At 37.0% G+C, this 19,299-nt stretch overlaps 1 protein-coding gene across 2 annotated transcripts in view; it reads right to left on the bottom strand.

Moving 5' to 3' along the window:
• Positions 1 to 19,299, bottom strand: part of RNF13 (ring finger protein 13) — a 46,858-nt gene that overhangs the window by 9,443 nt on the left and 18,116 nt on the right. For both annotated transcript variants that reach the window (XM_069793000.1, XM_069793002.1), the window contains exons 5-8: positions 17,083 to 17,170; positions 14,579 to 14,669; positions 13,107 to 13,212; positions 7,213 to 7,306 (exon numbers count right to left, since the gene is read on the bottom strand). In XM_069793000.1, coding sequence (XP_069649101.1) covers positions 7,213 to 7,306; positions 13,107 to 13,212; positions 14,579 to 14,669; positions 17,083 to 17,170 — 379 coding nt within the window. The remainder of the gene's footprint in view (positions 1 to 7,212; positions 7,307 to 13,106; positions 13,213 to 14,578; positions 14,670 to 17,082; positions 17,171 to 19,299) is intronic.

Genomic DNA, 19,299 nt, shown 5'->3' on the forward strand with positions numbered 1-19,299 from the left:
CTCATTAAGAAAAAAAAAATCATAAAAAACAAACTGAAGAATTACAGTAGTAGCCTAATAGCATTCCTACATTCATATAGAAATAACTGTAGCTTCAGCTTTTAAATAAGGACACGGCTTATATTCCACATTACCAGAATAGAAGGCAAGTGCTCCTCTGCCTTGATTCAGGATTTTTGCAAGCCTTCTTTTTCAGATGTTAATAAAAGTTAGCTAATAACTGAGGCAGCTCATTAACAATAGGGCTGTTTAATTTATCTGAATTTGTGTTTAGCTGCATTATTGGCAAGTACCTTTTGCATCATTCCCATGTCAAAATATCATTGACTATGATATAAAAAAATCAAAATCATACATGATTGATTTTTGTAGTGCAGGGAGTTATTTTACTATATATTTACCGTATTGTTGTGCACACTATCCTCTGAAGTCTACAGCAACTAACATTCTGTAGACTTAAAAATTTTCAGTATAAAGCATGTTATGGAAATAGTTCTATTCTGGGCTTTTCTAAAGGTGCTGTCATTTTTTTTTTAAATACATACAACACCTGGTGTTGTTTATCTAGAATCTCTGTTCTACAGGATGGAAAATATGGAACAGGATCTTACACAGGATCATGACTGTCATGTGTTGCTGTTCTGCTAAAACGATTTTTTTTTCTTAAGGACTTCAACATTTCAGAAGTACTACACAAAAAATTGAAACTTGACATCTATTAGAGATGAAAACAGAAGGAACATACAGCATGTGAAGGGCTATCCATTGTGGTACTAAGTATATATTTGGAAGGTGCTAAGGGAAGCCTACTTGCATACAATTCTTTTCTTGCCTCATTCATAAGGCTTGCTTTTGTATTCCCTGTGCAACCTAAACTCGCCAAATAAGGAAAGGAATGCAAAATGAGCCCTCTCATTTTTCCAAAATATTGGTTACACTTATGTCTCATATTTTATGGTGACCATGACAGAATTTCTACTGAATCTATCTTTTGCCTGTGCCTAACACTTCCACTTTAAAATAAAAAAGAGCAAGAACTTCTAAACTTCCTCCCTTCCAAAGGTATAAAACCAACAAAATATTTTAAATAGTACTCAATTATATAGCAGATACGAAACCAAGGCACATAAGATATCCTTAGGTGAGTTCTTCATGTTATTAAAAGGATTTCTCTATTTGTGGATGTAAGATAGATGCTAAAAACTATTCACACCTATGTAATAATGAACTGACCTCTAATGCAATAAGGTCTTGTGTTACCTACTACCTGACTTCTGCATTATTATAGATCACAGAAAATAAACTAGCCAGCCAGCAGTATGGGTACAATTAACAAAGACACAGCAAATTGTTTAAATTACAGGTTTGCTAAAGCTAGTGGTTTGACAGGGAAAAAAGAAGGGAGGCAAGACTGCAGAGAAAGTGAAGGAGCACACAATGTGCTTCACTATCAGCGAAGGTAAACTACAGGGATTAGTACATACGCATGAATTACATTGCTTTCATTACAATTTTTTTTTAAAACCATAAAGGCAATAAAAGGAAGATTAATGAAAAAAAAGTATCATAATGTTGCAATGCTCTATCAATACTAAGTACTCAATTTCCACAAGAGCACTGCAAAGTAAATATTATCAATCCTACTTTATAGGGATGGAAAAGAAAGCGGACAGAGATTATAATTATTTTATCTTGGCATACAGTAAATCAGAGTAGAAGTTGCAACTCAGGATCTCCTAGTTCATAGGTCTATTCTCCAAGTAACAGAAGTCCATGATTAAACCCAAATTCTCATGTTTCCCAAAAGATAAATTCCAAGGGCTTCTGTGGTAGCACAGAAAGTCCGTGAAATGTGATTCATGTTATTTTTCTTAATATATATTATTCAACATAAAGGCAAAGCTGATGACCACCATTGGAAAATAACATTGCTGGAATTTGGCATTTCAGAAAATAAGCACAGTGGGCATGAGGACCACTTATCAACACAGTTTTCCTGATAGTTACTATACAACAAGAGAAGATAAAGGAAAAGCAGGAGAAAGAAAAAAGCCTCATGGGCAGGCAGGCAAAGTCAGAGATATTACATGGAGTTCACCACTGCCAGACCTGCATCACCGAAGTACGAGTTTTCATCTAATGTAACACAGTGAAGTATTTCAGCTATAGCTTTCCTAAAAAAATCACTTCCTCTTTTGCCATGACGTTACTTCTCTCCATTGTTTCTATTAGTCAAACCATGTTTATGGATCATTTATAATCAGCACATTGTTATGTTCAACGCAAATGAATGTCAACCATTAGTCAGTACTGTCAAGGGCATCATCTCAGAAAAAAAACACCTTCAAATAATACAGCTATCTTTTTTTCCCCCCACTAGTCATTCAACATGTGTAAGAAAGTCCTAAAAAATGATAGCACACTGTTCTTGACTAGGCTGATCTCACTAAGGCACCCCCTGGCAAATGAAGAACAGCACATTCAGAAAAAAAAAAAAAAAAAAAAAGATGGAGTGGTAAAGCATCACATCCACTCCTAGGCCGGGTAAATACTGATAGTTTTCTCAGTAAGGCCAATGCTAAAGTTGTCAAACATGGAGGCCACAGGTGTACCTGACCCCATACTGGCTAACTGCAAGAAAGATATTCCTCTGACTCTTGCCAAGGCTACGTATCCCAGGCTGCATCCCCCAGCTTCACAGCCCCATCTTTCACTGCACAGTAATCTGCAACAAGCCCTCAGCCCAGCTGCTTCACCTGCACCCACTGCATCCACCCACTGCAGTCCATCTGCTGCATTTCTCCAACAGGTCATCACACAAATTAATTAACACTATTACCCAGATTCTTGCTCTCATTGTGGCTTGGGGAAGGAAGGCAAGCCCACACAGCAGCCAGGACCAGAAACGCCAGCCCTCCTCAGTGCTGAGACCTGTATGATTTCTCTTGGAATCCTGGAGCCTCTTTGACTAGTCTCCTAGTTAGCTTCACCTCCTTGACTACGTAACCCTCAAAGAACAGAAGATTTAATTTTTAAAAGGGACACTTTGCAGACAACTTTTTCTCAAATACCCGTTACTGTATTTTAGAAGCTGGCTCAGAACCACCAAAAATCAGGGGAAAAAAGGAAGTAATCTTGCTTATATAAACTGTGTATGAAAAGTCTTTAGTAAGAAAAGTTATCTTCTAACTACTTGGCACATATAAATAAATTAAAAAAATATTTTCAGAAACACAGAATTACCCATCCACATATATGTGTACTTTTGAACAATGAAAAATGCAGAAAATAAAACTGCCAAGACTTCAGTAGACCTTATGACTTGTTTTCTCTGTTAGACCCTAACTGTACTGTGCAGTCAAGCAGATGGGTCAGTAATGAACAGTAATTAGATCAGTTACAATCCCATTTGCAGGGTAAAAAAATCAATTTAGGAATACCTAGTAAAACACAGAACTGCACTTAATCTGGAGTAGATTTTTAAAAGGCATTGAGATACATCTATTTCCCACTATTGCTCAATCATATCTTTATATGCAGATTGATACATAAGTACACAAAAATTCAATACTTAAAAATATGTATTTGCTTAAAACACATGTACTTTTACAGCTTATTCTTTGTCACATATGTTGGGGCTTTTTTCCACGTGTACATAAAGCATTTAAAAGCTGTCTAAAGTTAAGCTCTTCTTTCATAAACACCTAACCAAACAGCTCCATGTTTAGAAGTCTTTTGGATGTAGCAACTCCCAAATTCTGTATTCTTTATCAGGTATCTAACCACTCATTTAGGATCCTAACTTTTGATGCTCAATGTAGAAAAAAATTGCTTTGTCAATTTTTAAGTTCTTAATAATATGCCCACACATCTCTTTCTTTTGCAGCATTCTATCTTCACTAAATTTATGATATTTTCTTTTCTACAGAGTGAGAAGTTACAGTGTAATTTCATTGCAGTTAAGACCTAAAATCTTTTCAGTCTTGGCTGAGATTCCATTTTAGTGTAAAGTCAAGCTAGCTTGCAAATAATATTATATATTTCCAAAAATAAATTCTACAATATATACCAATTCACAAAATTTCTAACCTGTATTTTTTCTAAGCTATTATTTTCAGAATTTTCACATTTGCTAATGATCAAATTACAGGCACATTAAATGGATCTGTCTTTTTTGCTGTGTTCACTTTTGTTATAAAGACATCGTACAAAAGACATCAACTCCCACTAACTTTTGTATGACCCAAATGTAATCTATTTTGTAAGGAACCACAACAAAACAACTCCCCCAATACTCTTGGTGTAGAAAACAGATTTTAATATAGGGTATGTTGCATTCTGAGGAATTATTCAAAGGCAAGGCTTGTTGATTAGGACTTTGCAAAGACAGTCAATGCCACATCTTTTGTTACTGCATTCTTTACTCATTACAGAAATGCTAAGTGCCTGATCTAAAGCCTACTGAAATTAGTAAAAAAATTCCCATGTATTACAGTGGTATTTGACTCAAATCCTATTTAGAGATGACTCATGTATTTTCTGTGTTAACAACTCTTTAGGAATGTCAGAGTGCAACAACCCCTCAGAAGAATCATCTTCATTACATCATTTGCCTATTAACCAATTAAATTCTAGAAATCCACTAAAGCCAGCATTCCCTTAAAAAACCTTTTACAGCACAGTGAAACCATTTATTAGGCAGTGATTCGTGATACAAAAAGCAGTGCAAGAAAGAGAAGAACCAGTATCTATGGTGTCTTAGCTTCAGTATTTGACTAACATTTCAACCTGTTTTAATACAAACAGATTTTTAAGAATACACTGGAGACAAAAGAAAATCCAGCACTCCTAAAACCAGCATTATAGTCCACAGGAGTTACTTTCACCCATCCTTCCAAAGCAAAAGGTAAGATCATTTGGATATATCATCAAGACGGAAGTGAATGGATTTTGCAATAATGTCTTGAGAAATCCTATCTTTCACAAAGAAGCATGAAGCAATATATTTTTATTGTAATTGCCAAAGGTAACATACTGCAAGCACTGGGTCAAATTTTGTCCTTTTAGTAAAAGGACTTAAAGTAATGTAAGTGTTTAATTTCATAGCAGTGGAGCCAAAGTGATCATCTGCTTAAAGAAACTGAAATCCTAGTTGAAAAAAAAAAAGCTTTTTCTTTTTTTCTTAAGCCACTGAATGCAGTGAATACCTGGATATTTACAGCCAGGTTTACTTTAAAATGACTGACTGAGCTCCAAACAATTCATATTGTGTAATATTCAGCAAAAGCAAAGAGGAAGGAGAATAAGGAAAACAGCAATGAATTATTTTCATACACTGGCTACTTAGTCATGTAATTCTGAGAGAGTTATTACAGATGCACACAAAGAAATGAAAAAGACATTAACTGACTTCATTGAAGCAACTTTTTCCTTGCAAATTTCTCTTTAAAGTACAACATAATTTACTTAGTATTTTTATTCTAATTAGGTTGCACAGGGAATCAGTAAGAGGAAACAAAGTTAATATTAGCTTTATTGGCTTAAGATAATTTTTTAGACTTAATTTTAAATCTGCAACAATAGGTCACTACAGCAAGGTTCAGTCAACCCTGCAGAGGAAAACACTTTTTAAATTTTTTTTTTCTTTCTATGAAGCTGACTAACATTGCACAAATACTGTATCCACTCAAACTGAACATCTGCTTTGCACAAAGTGAGAGCAATGTCATTAATAATGCAGGTTGGCTTTATCAAGGGCAAAGAACAGTAAGCGATTCTATCCTTGAATCCAGGCATATCCCCTAACATGGTCTTTGTGCCTCAGCAGATACATTCTCTAGACACGCGTTATGTAGTAATCAATCATTTCAATTAAGTATTTTTTCCACCTTTTCTTCTCCTACCTTGCAATAGCTCATATGAACAAACAATTAGATGGTAAAATGGTAACCCATTTAAAAAAAACAAAATGGCGAAGAAAAGTAGCAGATTATTTTCTACTTTAAAAGAGTAGACTACAACAGAGAAGGACTTAAGGCAGCTTTTCTATTTCATTGAATAAAGTAACTTACTACAGCTTCATTCCTCATCTTATCATTAGATCTTGCATAAAATGAATCACTACAAAGAATCACAACAGCAAGTATTTTCATATTAAATTTGAGTCACTCTTGCCCTTGCAGAATTATTGTGATTGAATGAAAGGACCACTCCTCTGGAAAAGCAGATAAATTATACCCACAAGACAGTTTTGTTTTTATAGTCTCTACAATTTCAGGCAACTTACATGCCACTAGTATTTATCAGTTTCCAGACAAATAATCACAGAATCACAGAATGGTTTGGGTTAGAAGGGACCTTAAAGATCACCTAGTTCCAACCCCCCTGCCCTGGGCAGGGATGCCTTCCACTAGACCAGGTTGCTCAGAGCCCCATCCAACCTGGCCTTGAACACTGCCAGGGATGGGGCAGCCACCACCTCTCTGGGCAACCTGTTCCAGTGCCTCACCACCTTCACTGTAAAAAATTTCCTCCTTATATCTACTCTGAATCTACCCTCTTTTAGTTTAAAACCATTACCCCTTGTCCTATTGCAACAGGCCCTACTAAAAAGTCTCTCTCCATCTTTCTTATAAGCCCCCTTTATATATTGAAAGGCCACGAGAAGGTCTCCCTGGAGCCTTCTCACCTCCAGGCTGAACACCACCAACTCTCTCAGCCTGTCCTCAGAGCAGAGGTGTTCCAGCCCTCGGATCATCTTCGTGGCCTCCTCTGGACCTACTCCAGCAGGTCCATGTCTACCTTGTACTGAGGACTCCCAGCTGGATGCAGTACTCCAGGTGGGACTCCCAAATAATGGAAATAATGCATCACAGTGACTGACTGCTGCAGTCACTGTTAATGACAGCACAACAAAGGCAGTTTTGCGGAATTTCTGTACTGATTTTGTGGTTTATTAAGTAACATTTTAATTCTCAGCCACAGTCTGCATATGGTGTCTGTTCTGCTTCCATTAAAGAAATGTTAGAACTCCTCTATTTCAGTGAGAACAGGGTCAAGTCAAACTTTTTGTGTGCTTTCACTCCAAACTCTACTATCTATTTCAAAAGCACCCAAAATTATCTCCAAAACTAAAAACAGTCTCAATTTAGAGGTCTTTTGGTGTTAAAAACAATGGGGTCTAATTAGTTCAACAAAGAATGATCTACTTGCCTTTCTTAAATTTATGTACAGGAAGTTTCTTAAGCTGATCCTTCCTAAGCCGATTCCTTCTTGCTCTGTGTCTGTCTTGCACGAATTTTGTGATCTGGAAACAAACATAAGACAATGTGAACAGTAAGTTAAAACAATAAAAGAGCAATAAAAGTTTTGATTTATGAGTCTTCATAGTAAGTTAGTCAAAAGGGAACCCCCAGCTCAAACTGAATCGCCTCTTCCTTTGCCTGGACTCAAGGATGAAGCCACACAAGTCTAAAGGATGTTCTGGATGATCACACTTGAAACTGAAAATACACAAGCTTTTTTAGAAAGGAAAGAGAAAAAACCATACTGTCCATACTATATAAAATAATGGCCATTGCTGCAATCCTCTACTGAGGCCCATGCACAGTAGGATGGCACACTTCAGAGCAAAAACACAACTCATCAAGTTTGACTGATTTTTGCTTGCAGTTTTAGATCATTACAGCTCTTTTCCAGGATTATTCCCATGTTCATCAGAACTGTTTTCATAGTATCTGGATGTAGTTTGGGGAGGAGTAAAGGGGTTACTTCAAGCCCTAGTAACTTGCTGTCTTCAAGATTCTGTTTTCATTTTCTTAATAGTCCCTAATGCTATTTCCATTCAGTTTCTAATTCTAGCACCTGTGATAGAACATTCTTTTCAAATACGATGACAGACAAACAAACAAGGGCTCAACCAAAGTATACACACTAACAAGTTTTTTGAAATTTGCAGAGGTGCTCTATACCTACCTACACTGTGGATAAGGTAAACATTGAGACAATATTAAAACAGCATTAATATCTCTCACTTTAGGAATCCCTGAAAGGCACTGATATACTTCAGATTATTTTTTTAAAAGTATGAATGTATGTATATTATGGACAAATATTAATAGGACCATTTGAAACTGTAATTGGTTTTGACGAAATAAAATTTATTTATCCTGCATCACACCTGGCCTCAATTTTTAAGCATATTTGGATCTAAACTGTTAGTTCAGACTCTTTCTACCCCAGCTAAACTACAAGCTGTATGCATAAACTGCAGATTTTCTGCTGTAATTCAGATACTTGGTCACAATCAGAGTCCCACATTCATTTCTTCGTTAAAGACAAGATTTCCTGGAAGAAGCAGGGCCAAAACCACAAATTAATGAGGACCAAATCCAACCTGGAACCTCCCTGGGATCAAGTTCACCACACCAATTAATTGTCCAGTGCTCTCACCTATCAAGATCTCTCTCTTAAGGCCTCTCTACGCTCAAGGGAAACAACGTCTCCTAAGTTAGTACCACTGGCAAAGTTACTTAGTGTGTACTCAACTCCTGTGTCCAGGTCACTCATAGAAACATTGAAAAGAACTGGTCGTGAAGTTGAATCCTGGTGAACACCACTAATGACTGGCTGCCAGCCAGATGTTACCCCATTTACTACAACTCTGAGCCTAATCCTTCAGCCAATTGTTCACCCATTTATTGTGTACGTGTCTAGCTCTATAGTGGACATTTTGTCCAGAAGGATACTGTAAAAGCCAGTATCAAAAGCTTTGCTTAAAAACACAAACAAACAAAAAAACAACAAAAAACCTCAAACCAAAACAAAACATAACTCAAAAACAAAGAAACCCAAAGACCCACAACCTCACACATCTACTGCCTTCCCTTCATCCACTAGGTGGGTAACCTTGTTATAAAAGGGTATTAAGTTAGTAAGGACTGAATTTCCCTTCATGAACCCATGACAGCTTTGACTGATGACCACATCATCTTTCAAGAGCTTCTCAGGAACTCCCAGAATAATTTTCTCCATAATTTTACCAGGCAATGAAGTGAGACTGACAAGCCTATAATTACCAGGGTCTTCCTTTTTCATCTTCTTGAAAAAAGGGCAAATAACATTTGCTAGCTTCCAGTCAATGGGAACCGCTCCAAATTCCCCAAGATTGTTGACAAATAACCGAGAGAGGTCTCACAGTAACATCAGCCATCTCCTTCAGTACCCTGGGATGAACCCCATCGGGCCCTACAGACTTATGTGCATTCAGTTGCAGCAGCAAATCCTGTACAAGTTCAAAGTCACCTGGGACCTTATCACTTCCCCAGTCACGGTCCATCAGCCCAGGGCTCTGGGGGTCCCAGGGCCCATCACTGGTGTTAAAAAAAGACAACAACATCCACTTTATTAGCTTTTCCTCTAATCCTTACCCAGAGGCTCTCAGCCATTTCATCCCCAACTGCAAGCACTGTACAGTCCAACCCCTCCTTTACAGGCAGTGCTACCCCTCCGTCTCGCCTGTCTTGCCTATCTCACCCAAAAAGCCTGTAATCATCCATCACAACACTCCAATCACAGGACTCTTCCCACTAAGTCTCACTTATGCCAATGATGATGTAGCTCTGGGACTGAGCTAAAGCTTCTAGTTCCTTTTGTTTATTTGTCACACTGCCTATGTTAGCATAAACACATTTCAGACATGCCCTGGTGTACTCGGTATGTCATGGAGCAGAGTGAAAGCCCTCACCAGCACACCATCCATCCAACATTGTCATGCCTCCCCATAGTTTTAGCGAGCCTGATCTTATCCTGTTCCCCCTTGAAACCTGTACTACACTCCGGAAAATGCTTTCAAATACCTCTCCGCTTTTTTTTCCCCTCTCACAGTTTAACATGAGCTGTGTAGATGGATTTTGGCATTTCCAACATTATGTAACCTCTTTTCTAAACCCTCCAAACATCTGTCCAAATACATAGTATAGGTAACCCCAACTTGCAGACATACAATAGAACTTCCTCCTGGTTCCTGTCTGGTTTTCCTCTACAACTCAATGACACGGAAAGAACCATTCATTTTAGCACTGACTACCTATTGACACTAACAGAAGCGAAATTCAGGTCTCCCAAAGACTTTGCTTTTATAAATGGGACATATTTGGAAAAATAAACTCTTAATCATAGTTTACAGACATGCCCTTTTTTACATTTCCTCCCAGTGCATAAGCAAGGAAATTGGAGGTGAATTTAAATGCCTGAAGTTTTCCTCACCAAATGTTTATTTCCCCTCCTCACAGCTAATCCTGCCTAGCATCTGTTTATTCCTTTTGGATTGTACAGATGATTCTTCCCTATATATTTTATTTGGAGTCTGGAACTCTCAAATTCACATATTAAGTAAAAAATTGTTTTAATTCAGAGCATCATCATGCTGATACAAAAAGATCCAGCTCTTAAAAGGCAAATTTAAAAGAATCAGTATCTACGAAAGACAGTATATTTAGATTGGATATAATGAAGAAAGTTTTTATGATGCTGGTAGCGAGACAATGGAACAGGTTGCCAAGTGAAGTTGTGGATGCCTCATTATTGGAAGTGTTCAAGGTCAGGTTGGACAGGGCTTTCAGCAACCTGGTCTAGTGAAAGATGTCCCTGCTGATGGCAGCGAGGGAGCGGACAAGATGATTTTTAAAAGGTCCCTTCTGACCCAACCCACTCTGTGATTCTATGGCTGCTGCTGAGAAAACTCACTTATGCCCTAAAGACAAACACTTTACAAATTTGTTTAGCTCACTCCTGTAACATTTGTAATGCCTCTTTGGTGCAGAAAACTGCTGTTTTCACAGTGAGGGAAACATCTGCAACCCTAAAGAGAGATGAGATGGCCTTTCAGTGGGATTAGCCTTGTGTTTGTTACATAACTCCAGTTCCTTGCTAAAGTGATTGTGCAAATTGGTCTGTAATTTAGTTCATTTCTTGACCTGAAGATGACAGCACTGAAGTCCATGATAAATTTTTGCAACTAACTTAAAATCATCTAAAACCAAAAGCAGCTGAACTGGTGAAAAACTCTGAAGCAAGATACGAAGAAATATCCTGAGAGTAAAAACCACCTCTTTTGTTGCCAGATTTCCATAGTAGTGGTCGTGATAAAAGTCAAGCTCACACTCATGATTACAGTTTTCGTATGTCCCCCCTCCTTCATTAGTCTCCTCCTCAACAGTGTCCTAGTTTTGGCTGGGATACAGTTAATTGTCTTCCTAGTAGCTGGTATAGTGCTATGTTTTGCGTTCAGTATGAGAAGAATCTTGAGAACATACTGATGGTTTCAGTTGTGGCTAAGTAGTGTTTGTATTAAGTCAAGGATTTTTCAGCATCTCATGCCAAGCCAGCAAGAAGGCTGGAGGGGAACAAGAAGTTGGGAGGCGACACAGCCAGGGCAGCTGACCCAAAGGATATTCCATACCACGTGACATCATGTCTAATATATAAACTGGGGGGAGTGGGGTTGGGGGAATTGCTGCTCGTGGACTAACTGGGCATCGGTCAGCGAGTGGTGAGCAATCACATTGTGCATCACTTGTATATTCCAATCCTTTTATTATTACTATTGTCATTTTATTAGTGTTACCATTATTAGTTTCTTCTTTTCTGTTCTATTAAACTGTTCTTCTCTCAACCCACAAGTTTTACTTCCCCCCCCACCCCCCGCCCCGATTCTTTCCTGCATCCCAGTCAGGGCAGGGGGAGTGAGTGAGCAGCTGCATGGTGCTTAGTTGCTGGCTGGGGTTAAACCATGACAACCAGTAACCTTCTAAATCACTCTTTTAATAAAAGAGACCCCCTAACTCTTCTTATTGCCTTTCTCTTCATTCACCAATTAGTATCTTTCTAAAAAATGACGGATCAGTGCTTCACACCATATTTTGACAGGGTGCAAAGCCAGTACTTATGACTTTCAAAATGATACTACTTTCATAGCCTTCTTCATTCCATTTCTTAGATAACCAATATTTTGCTTGAATTTTCAACTTAGATGCACTATAAGCAGATTATTAGTGAAACTCAAGTTGGAATACTGATGGTGTCAGAACAACAGATGTTCACAGAATATTATCCCTGGTGACCACTCTCCTTTAGAAATACCATCTCTCCTTACCTCAAACTGCTGACCTTCAGGATACAAAGATAAGGATATACATTCACCTAATTAACTGAAACAAAGTCCTCTATGATCAAGGTTATCACCATAAAGTCAGACAAAGCATTGTTGAATTTTACATCACCTCAAGTTGATCGCTTCTGCTTTGTTTTCAGACAGCTGCTGCAATTTGGATTGTGCCAAGCATGCCCAGGATTTATGCTAAAGCCCACTTCACACTAAAGTGTTATGAAATACATAACTTGCAGTGCAAAAACCACTAACACAGAAAGAACTATTTTAAGAAAATGTTATAGAACAGTTGATGCATTACTTGATTTTTAACAAAAGGTAAAATAATATATTGGTCAGAGACCAGCAGAGACTCCAAAAAGTGTGATGTCAGTATTCTGAAATAATATATAGCTATACTATTTTACCTTTATAGGAGACATGCCCAACTGAGAACCTCTATAGGTAATGTATATGCTCTAAGATATATGCTATATGCTGTAACAGGTTCTGACCTTGCTGACTGATTACTATACCTGCAGTAAAAAAAGGCGAGACATGCACTGTGGAACAGTGGAACTAATGTTTATTAAGTAGCACAAGTTTGGTGAGGTGGGACATACTCTCAGTGTTTGAGAGCACAAGGACAGGTCATTCTTTATGGGGCAACAAAGAAAGTGCTTGTGTGGTAGAAGAGTAGCAGTGGGGACAATTCTTTCTAAGTAGTTATATGCCAGACAGAACATCCTAAGGGCTCCTGATATCCCTTTGCCAAAATTCTGCACCTGTGTATTGTACTGAGAAAATAAAGGATTACAGGTAAGCATGGTATAGATATGTACAGTACACAAAGCTTTCGCTGTTCCTTTACAATACCCCTTCATTTAACTTCAGTAAGTGACAGTTCTGTGATGATTTGTTTGAAAGAAAAAAAATCTTATTAAAAGAAGGAACTTACCATAAATATGACGATGAGAATAAGACAGATCCCTACTATTATTAAGAAAGGGATTAAGTAGTACTCCAAAGGAAGACTGAACTCTGGGATTAACACAACATGGCCACTGTGGGGAGAAAAAGATAACACTTTCTAATAGGTTAGAATTTAATGAACAATGAATTAAAGAATAAATACAATTAAAAAAACCCATTAAAAAAAAGGTCATCACTAGATGCACTAAAGGAATATCTACCTGTGCACAGCAACATAGAAAATTCAGCTGATATCCACATAACATGAAGTCAATTAAATAAAAGGATAAAACAATGTTTCTTAGAACATTTCTGGAGTTAAAACTACTTACTGACTTAAATCATAAATAAATCTAAAGCAACCAGGAAAACAATGTCATAGCTGCTTTGATAGCAGAATGAGAAAAATATAACATGACAATCAAAGATAGTGCAAAATCATTCTTATTTACTAAAGCATTTTGGATTATACGGGAGGTTTAGTTTCAAATCATGAAGCATGGTAAAGTGCACCCTTTGTCCTCTACAGAATCAATAAATTACAGTACAACAACCAAAAATCTTCCTAGAGAACCTGATATGGATGCTGGCAACTGGATATCTGAATATTAGTATTTATTGATACTTAAGGAAGTAAAATTGCACTATTATTCTGTTGGCACAAGCAGTCAGAAACACCTGAGAAGGCACAATGTAGAAAAACATTATTAGTTCTATAACCACTACTCATGTGGAGTCACACTTGACTTATCAAGTAATTTCATCAGCAAGGTGACTGCTTAAGAATGACACAATCTTGTTCTTGTTTAATTTAGTGAAAGGACGTCAGAGAGACCTGAAGAAGCAAGATCATTAGGCTAGTAATAGGTAACACACCTCCTTTTCCATCCTATTCAAGGTATGTATTTTAACTATCTTGTCCTTGCAATGCTTTTGTTTTTAAAGTTTTAAACTTAAATGCGGAACAGAAGCAGTGCAAACCTAATCATGTATCCTGTCAGAATCATCTTAAATGCATCCTGCAGATTCACCTAGCACAGGAAGTTCTCTGACTTGTTCTAGAACTATCAATAAAGGATTAATTATTTTTGTTAAAGACCAGCATCTGACTTCAATGAGAACTGACATATATTGTAAAAAGAACCCATCCTTATACCTGAAATACGCATACTCTCACAAACACTTCTGTGATTCCCAGATCATTAGCTAAACTCATACGTTTAACACTGTATGAAAATTAAAGGAGTAACATTTGATAAATATACCGTAACCCTCTTGCAGGAAAGCAATTTATATTAATTTTTAAAATGCTTTCTGCCCATTGCTCTTGGGCACAAGGTTTCACCTGGAATACCTATAGCCTCTGTCATCACAACATCCTACCTTAAATCTGTAAATATTAAAAAGAGGCAACGACTTGATGCAAGGAATAACACAGCTGCATAGATGGTAACTTACCCCTTTTCATAAGTAAACTCTTCTTTAAGAGAATTAGCTGATGTCTCACCAATAAAGACAGAAGGAATGTCAATCTTCTTTAAAACCTCAACTGTATAAAAAGAGCAGGAAAATAAAACTATTACTATGCAGACACTCTATGGGCATTCGTAAGACATAAGACTTGAACATTATGAGAATATCAAAACATGAAGACATATTTAAACATAATGACATATAGACTGACACACATGCATGCTACGCCCTTTACAACATATTAAGAAGTGGTATTATTTTTCCTACTGAATATCTAAGGACTTGATTGCAGGTACAGAAATCAAAATTCTTAATGGAATATTTAAAGGGAGCATAAACCCAAAATATTTTGACAAACAAAGAGGCATCATCAGAATAAGTTTAACCAGAATATCATTCTTACTCAGAGACTTGATAAAGTCACACAGCTCCATTGATTTCCAGAATTTCTGGCAACTTATATGATTTGGTGAACTTGTACTGTAAATTTTAATTAATCTTTCCTCCCTCTTTTTCACCCTAAACATAAATGAACACCCTGGAAAGAGCTGTGGCTAGAAAAGGTCAAAAAGAAGAAAGAGACAAAGTAAATCCCACATCTTTATTTCAGTCTCAAGAAACTTGATGGAACTGTCTCCCCCTTCTCTGCTCACTACTGAAGGCAATAATAAGCTTAGAAGATGCAGCACAAATGAAAAATTATTGAAAGATAAATCCCATATTCTAGAAAACCTTCTTCTTGGCTTCATTTTATATTGATTTGCACCTCTGACTTACACTTCACATTAAAGGGTCAAAGTATCCTGAGTTTAGTCAATATGAAAGCATTCAGGTTCCCCAAGACAAAAGCATACAAGGCTTAATGTCACCTCACACTATGCAAGTCTGCATTTGTTGTGAACTTGTTCTACATTTTGATTTCTCAGTGAAACCTGAAAATAAGATTCACACAGGTTGGCGATTCATTAAAACCACTTTCACATAGCTTTCTGGGCTACTCAGAGGCCATTTAGTTTGTTGAAAGTTCATTTCCTAGTTTACTCAATGGTGTTTCCACTTGGGAGGACTTTTTTTGTTCTCATTTATGTTCTTGTTCCATATTGAGCAAGCTCAAAAACTGAACAAAATAAAGAAATTTTACAAAGGAAGTCATAACAGCACTATAGACAAAAAAACATACCATAAAACAAACCCAACATTATGACTAGATTACAAGATGTTCTGAACATATTGACCCCACGAAAGGTTAAAATTGGAAAAGCTAGCATCAGACTCAATCAGAAAATGGTGCACTGGTCTCTAAACATTCTTTTTCCAACTGAAAAACTGAAGATATGTATATATAGTACGTATTCATATGAAATTAGAATCCATTTGTCCAAAGGAACAGAAAAATGTACACAACAGTGCAACAACAAAACAGAACCACTAACAAATACTAAAAAGTCATATTTTAAAGTTTGATTTCCTTCCAAAAAGAGTAGGTTTTTTTACTTTTCCTATATTTCTACTTAATTAACAACACATCAGCTATTTTCCTCATCAGTCATGTAACTCTATCTCATAAATTTAACCATCTAACCCAGAACAATTGAACCAAAATTTAAAGGAAAAACAAAAGAAACACTGAGAGAACTTACAAACCTAATGCCACAAATAATACACAAGTATACATGTATGTTCTTACATGAACATCTCTGTCCTGGTTTCAGCTGGGATGTAGTTAGCTGTCTTCCTAGTAGCTGGTACAGTGCTATGTTTTGAGTTCAGTATGTGAAGAATGTTGATAACACTGATTTTTTCAGTTGTTGCTCAGTAGTGTTTAGACTACAGTCAAGGATTTTTCAGCTTCTCATGCCCAGCCAGGGCACCTGACCCAAACTGGCCAACAGTGTATTCCATGCCATGTGACGTCCCATCTAGTTTAGGAACTGGGAAGTGGGGGGGCAGGGATTCGCCGCTTGGGGACTGGCTGGGTGTCGGTCGGCGGGTGGTGAGCAATTGCCCTGTGCATCATTTGTACATTTCAATCCTTTTATTACTACTGTTGTCATTTTATTAGTGTTATCATTATCATTATTAGTCTCTTCTTTTCTGTTCTATTAAATCGTTCTTATCTCAACCCAGGAGTTTTACTTCTTTTCCTGATTTTCTCCCCCATCCCACTGGATGGGGGGGGAGTGAGTGAGCGGCTGCGTGGTGCTTAGTTGCTGGCTGGGGTTAAACCACGACAATCTCCCATTTTAAAATGTTAAAAGCAGGAGGATTTCTGGTTGGGGTGGGGTTTCTTCTGGGTTTTTTTGGTGGTGGTGGGTTTTTTTGTTGTTTTGATTTCTTTGGTGTTTTTTGTTTTGTTTTGGTGGGAGTTTTTTGTTTGGGATTTTCTATGTGAGAGTCCATCATAATACTTTATACTGATTTTAATACTGTACACTTTAGTGGGTGAAATGATTTTCAAACAGGAGAGAAGAAGTGATACCTGTACTTACTGTCGTTGGATCCCATGCTTATGAGGTCATCAGAATCAACATTGTGAACTATAGCTGCCTTGTATCCAGCTCTCTGTGCATTTAAAACCTGCAAGCCATACAAAATACTTATTAGAAAGACTACTTCTTCAAAATACACTAACCTGTCTGTCCTCTCTAAGACAAGGTACACTTTCAGGAAGTTAATAGATATTAGCACAACAACATTTGCACTTATAAAACAAGTGTCACCTTTCAAAATAAAATCATACAATTACTCTTACACTCATGTAATTATGTTATTTTTCCAGAAAAATAATTTAATATTGTCTGCAGACAAACAGGTTTTACATATATTAAAAACAGGATTAAAAATTTTGATGGGTGTATAAAAAATATTTAATCATAATTGAAAATAAAGGCACTAACTTACTTTGGTAAACTAGAAATTACCACTTGATAGCTTACGATGTTACATCAGTACTATCTTTTCTGTGTCTTTAGAGATGTGGAAATACCTTACTTGACAGCTCAAGTATCAGTAGCTTTCTTATGGAAAAGTACAAAACTATAAATGTATTGTGTACCAGTTACCTTTCTGATATATAATGACTTTTTTGTCAATACAAGCAAAGTCTAAGGTTCACATAAATGGCACTTGCTGCAGTGACCTTCACTAATGTAAACATAACTAAGCTACAACTATTCATCTTTGATATTGCTTCCAATGCATCCACAACAGTACAAAAACTCATCACAAGATGCAAAAAGCACTACAGAACCTTGAGGAACATTTGGGTTTCAACCTGTATTCAACTCCTGTTTAAAACTACATAATAAGCTTGGCTATAGCTGGATAGACTTGCTCTGAGCTGAGCTAGTATGGGACATGATGATAGCTTTTATTTCCACTTAGATGCATGTATTTAAGAAGACTGTAATGCAAATACATATTTATGTAACGGGCAAACAACCAACCATTAAGTACAACCGAAAAAGAGATCACAGCTTTAAATACCTTTGAAACTGGAAAACAGTTGCAGCATTTGGATATTATGGCATCACGACAGCTTTATTAATCAGTCAACAAATACCAACTATAGCACCATCCTTGCAAACAAACCTTATGGAACCCTGTCCCACACTAATTCACCATGAAATCACCACCATTTCTCTTTTACAGCAGACTATCAGCACCAGATCTGAAAAACCTAGGGGAAATACCGGTGCTCTTCTTCAAGACCTCTACCCTCAAAGTTAGGAGAGGGGAAAATATACGTGTATATATACACATACACACACATACATATACCCACACACTCCCCATTTCTCTTCTTAAGAGACAAACAGTAATGAGGAACATGAGTTGTAAAGCTGGAAAACTTCCACTGATTTTTCTAAAAAAAGGTTCTCTAGGTTAAGCTTGAAATATGAAGCCTTCTTGCATGCTGCACAACAGCAAAAATAGGCAAAAAAGAAAAAAGCCTATGAATTTTAAATAAAACCGTCAAAAGTAAGACAAGGAAGGGATTAAAAGCACTGAACATCTACATATCTGAGCTTGTGACACAGAATGGCAGTCAGTAATAGAGTCATCATAGACAACATACATCACAAATCACCAAGTGTTGAAACTGAAGAAAGGAATACAGAAGTTCATTGGGCGATCGGAGCTTTAAAGCTCCCTGGTTATCACAGGTTCTTAATCTTCATATCCACATAACTGTGCTATGGTAATCAGTGACAGTTGCTATGTAGTATTAATTGTTTTGTTTGCTTGTTTTATTTCTTTAACATCATGTCCCAAAGTGTTTATTAACTGTCCATTATACATTGAAATATGTCTTTCAGGACCGGTAGTAAATAATTTATATTAGTTAAGGAAATGTTTTCATTCCCTACACACTTCTGCCACTTACATATAATATAGACTCTTAGTTTAATTATTTGATCATAAAATTATAGTGTTTGTGTAAAACCATACATAAATATGCTTACAGGATATTCAGCTGACACAGGGTTACTCGAGTAAAGAGTGACACGAACACAACAATCACAGCCGGGCTCCTTCTGCACAAGCTACCATGAACAAGCACAGGCTTAACGACACCATCTAGCTGCAAAAAGCAGTAGCAATTGCCTGTTCAATTATACTGTGAAGTTGCAAGGTCACCCTCGCAACCCAGGGTCACAAAGACAAAAACATTAATTGTGCACCAAAACTGAAGCATTAACCCA

Source organism: Haliaeetus albicilla, chromosome 9 (genome assembly GCF_947461875.1).
Source record: "Haliaeetus albicilla chromosome 9, bHalAlb1.1, whole genome shotgun sequence".
In the NCBI taxonomy this organism is placed as follows: Eukaryota; Metazoa; Chordata; class Aves; order Accipitriformes; family Accipitridae; genus Haliaeetus; species Haliaeetus albicilla.